The sequence below is a fragment of the Bison bison genome, unplaced genomic scaffold, assembly GCF_000754665.1.
Source record: "Bison bison bison isolate TAMUID 2011002044 unplaced genomic scaffold, Bison_UMD1.0 scf7180017855113, whole genome shotgun sequence".
NCBI lineage: Eukaryota > Metazoa > Chordata > Mammalia > Artiodactyla > Bovidae > Bison > Bison bison.
Genome location: NW_011485686.1, coordinates 13,545 through 16,445, shown reverse-complemented (window position 1 = coordinate 16,445; position 2,901 = coordinate 13,545). Strand labels below are relative to the sequence as shown.

At 35.4% G+C, this 2,901-nt stretch overlaps 1 protein-coding gene across 1 annotated transcript in view; it reads left to right on the top strand.

Annotated features, from left to right (window-relative positions):
* The window catches only part of LOC105001691 (putative bifunctional UDP-N-acetylglucosamine transferase and deubiquitinase ALG13), a gene marked incomplete at both ends in the record, with an annotated part of 16,441 nt that overhangs the window by 4,547 nt on the left and 8,993 nt on the right, over positions 1-2,901 (top strand). Inside the window, 4 exons of the mRNA XM_010858070.1 lie at positions 425-671; positions 1,256-1,366; positions 1,556-1,703; positions 2,057-2,177. Coding sequence (XP_010856372.1) covers positions 425-671; positions 1,256-1,366; positions 1,556-1,703; positions 2,057-2,177 — 627 coding nt within the window. The remainder of the gene's footprint in view (positions 1-424; positions 672-1,255; positions 1,367-1,555; positions 1,704-2,056; positions 2,178-2,901) is intronic.

Sequence of the window (2,901 nt, the reverse complement as noted above, 5' to 3'; positions counted from 1 at the left end):
TTGTTTAGCTTAAGCTGGGGTGGACTTTAAGTACCTAAAAACCTGAAAAAGATTTCTCAAAGAACTAGGAAAGCATCTCATGGAAGCAACCAGAGATATTAATAGGCATAATTTCTTGGATAATAGTAACATAGGAAATGGAATGACTAACTGTTTCGATGACAAAAGTTGCCTGTACTAAAGATAGTGCTGAGATGTCCATCGATACAGAAGTTACTTGTTCGTTTTGCCCTTCCAAAAGGAACACCTAGTACATCCTTTTTTTTTTTTTCTAGTACATCCTTTGAAAATACAGAAATTTCTTCCCCTGTATTCATATGGATTTCCTAGAAAAACATCTGAGTGTTCTAGACATTTGTGGGATACCTTGGACCTTTTGCTTTGGTTATGAAGCTTATTGCTTACTGCTTTGTTTTCTTGAAAGCTATGTCAGAGATGGACATGAAGCAACGGAAGAAGATGTTCAAGAAAGTTAGAGGGAAAGAGGTTTATATGACTATGGCTTACAGCAGGGCAGAACCCCTTCTCCCACCCAGGCTTCAGCACAGTATGCATTATGGGCATGGCCCTCCAATGCACTACTCACAGACAGCTGGCAATGTTATGTCTAATGAACATTTTCATCCTCAACATTCATCTCAGAGACAAGGTCGGGGATATGGGATGCCCAGGTAGGTCTTAACTAACTTTGAAGATAATGTACGTCTCTGTTTAAACATTGGAAATAATTCCTGGGCAGAATTACGGTAGAACTTAGAAATATCTTAATAGTTTAGATTTCTCTTATAATCTCTACCTGAAGGGACATAGAGAATGGAAATGATGTATACTTAAATTCTTGGCAAACTTATGGAAGACTCGTATTCTCACAGTCTAGGAGAATATGAAGCAGTTGCTAGAAGATAGAATGCCATCAGGCTGAGAGTGCCATGTATATGGCACTGAATCTATCAATAATGAATAGGCCGATCTGTAATGGAAAAGAATAGGAAAAAAGAATGTATGTGTGTGTGTATATATATATATATATATATATATATATCTGAATCACTTTACAGCAGGAATTAATACAACATTGTAAATCAGCTATACTTCAATTAAAAACAATGGATAGGCCTAATGCCAGTAGTGAGGAAAGCAAAGCTCTTTCTATTTGATTGTTTTTAGACAGATATGTTAATTCTATTTAACTACAAAGACTGACTGCTCAAGCACTAGTAAATAAGAGTTCTGTTTTTTCCCCCGTTATTCTTAGGGATTCTTCTCGCTTTATAAACAGGCACAACATGGCAGGCCCTAAAGTCGGTTTTTACCCTGGTCCGGGTAAAAGGTGCTGCCAGAGCTATGACAACTTCTATAGATCTCGGTAAGTGAACTTTAAATGTGGAAGGTTAGAGAAAATGAGTGAGTCTGACTTTATTGCTATGCAATAAATATATGGACTAATATTTTTAAAGTGTCAACATAGAGGCGTTTGAACTAGTATTTAGAAATTTAGAAACAAGTTAGTATCATATTTTAACTTTTTATCCCCTTCTCATTCTGCAAACTTAAGTTCCTTTAGACGTAGTCACCGCCAGATGCATTGTATGAATAAGGAGTGCCAGTTTAGCTTTGCTCCAGAAATGCCCAGGGGCTTGGAAGAAACCATTACTTTTTATGAAGTTGAAGAAGGGGATGAAACTGCTTATCCAGCTTTACCTGTAAGTAGTTCAAAGTTTTACTCACAAAGCTATTTATTTTTTTCTCTTTTATTTTTTTTAAGTAAAGGTAATGTGGATAAATTTTAGCTACTTTGCAAATTACCAAATAAAGCCCTTCTTGGAAAACATGAGTTTTCATCTTAGAGCTTTTAAAAATTAGGGGAATTTTTTAAGCTGTCCTTACAGAAGAGGCTTAGAGGTGGACTTGCCTATATAAGTATGGGCTAAATTTTTCTGTTTTCTTGATCATTACTTCCTCACATATTTTTGATTCTCAAGTACATTTAAAATATTTGTAGCTTTTTCTCTGACTATATAGGGACATTGTGTTTGTGTGTATCTCTTTGGTACAGAATCATGGAGGGCCCTCTACAATGGTTCCTGCTTCTTCGAGATACTGTGTTGCAAGGCGAGGACATAGCTCAGGCAAACAACCTTTGAATTCAGAGGAGGGTGATGGCCAGAGTGACAGTGGTGAGTCAGTTACAGTTCAGTATTTTTTTAAAAAGATGATTCTTGTGGTATGAGCACAACAGGGCTAAAGTTTTGGTTTGGAAAGGGTCCCCCTCCGTTCTGGCAGCTCATTTTGAAAGTTATCAGTTCTTGTTATCAGAGCTTGCTAGATTTTGAAGATGTCTTGATATTTTTCAGAAAGACAGACTTCTATTTCTGTAAAGCCACTACATTGTTAAAATGTTCAGTTCTCTGATAGGTCTTCAGTGAGTTTTGATTTGGTGAGATTTCAGTATTGGAAATATCTATTCTTTGTTAGTAAGCAACTGTTCATGTTGTCCATACCATTTGTATAATTACTTTAGATTTTCCTGTGATTGTTATTTTACAAGACTGCTATGAAATAATTTCTTTTCCTGAAGAAATATATTTGATCTATAAACATTACTATTCATTGAGTTCTAATGGCCATATACTGTACTAAGCAATTATATTTAAAATTTAATATAATACTTTGTCCCTCTGAGGAATGTGTATCTTTGTTTTATATATGAGGAAACTGAGATTCAGAGGGAAAATGACATAGCCAAAATCAGATACTTGGTAAATGGCAGAGATTTAATTACTTATAACAGCTTTACTTAGATGTAACTTACACATTTGTACACTTTACCTAACATGTACAATTCAGTGTTTAAAGTGTAAATGGTGGCTTTTAGTATAGTCATGAAGTTGCATGCTGCTA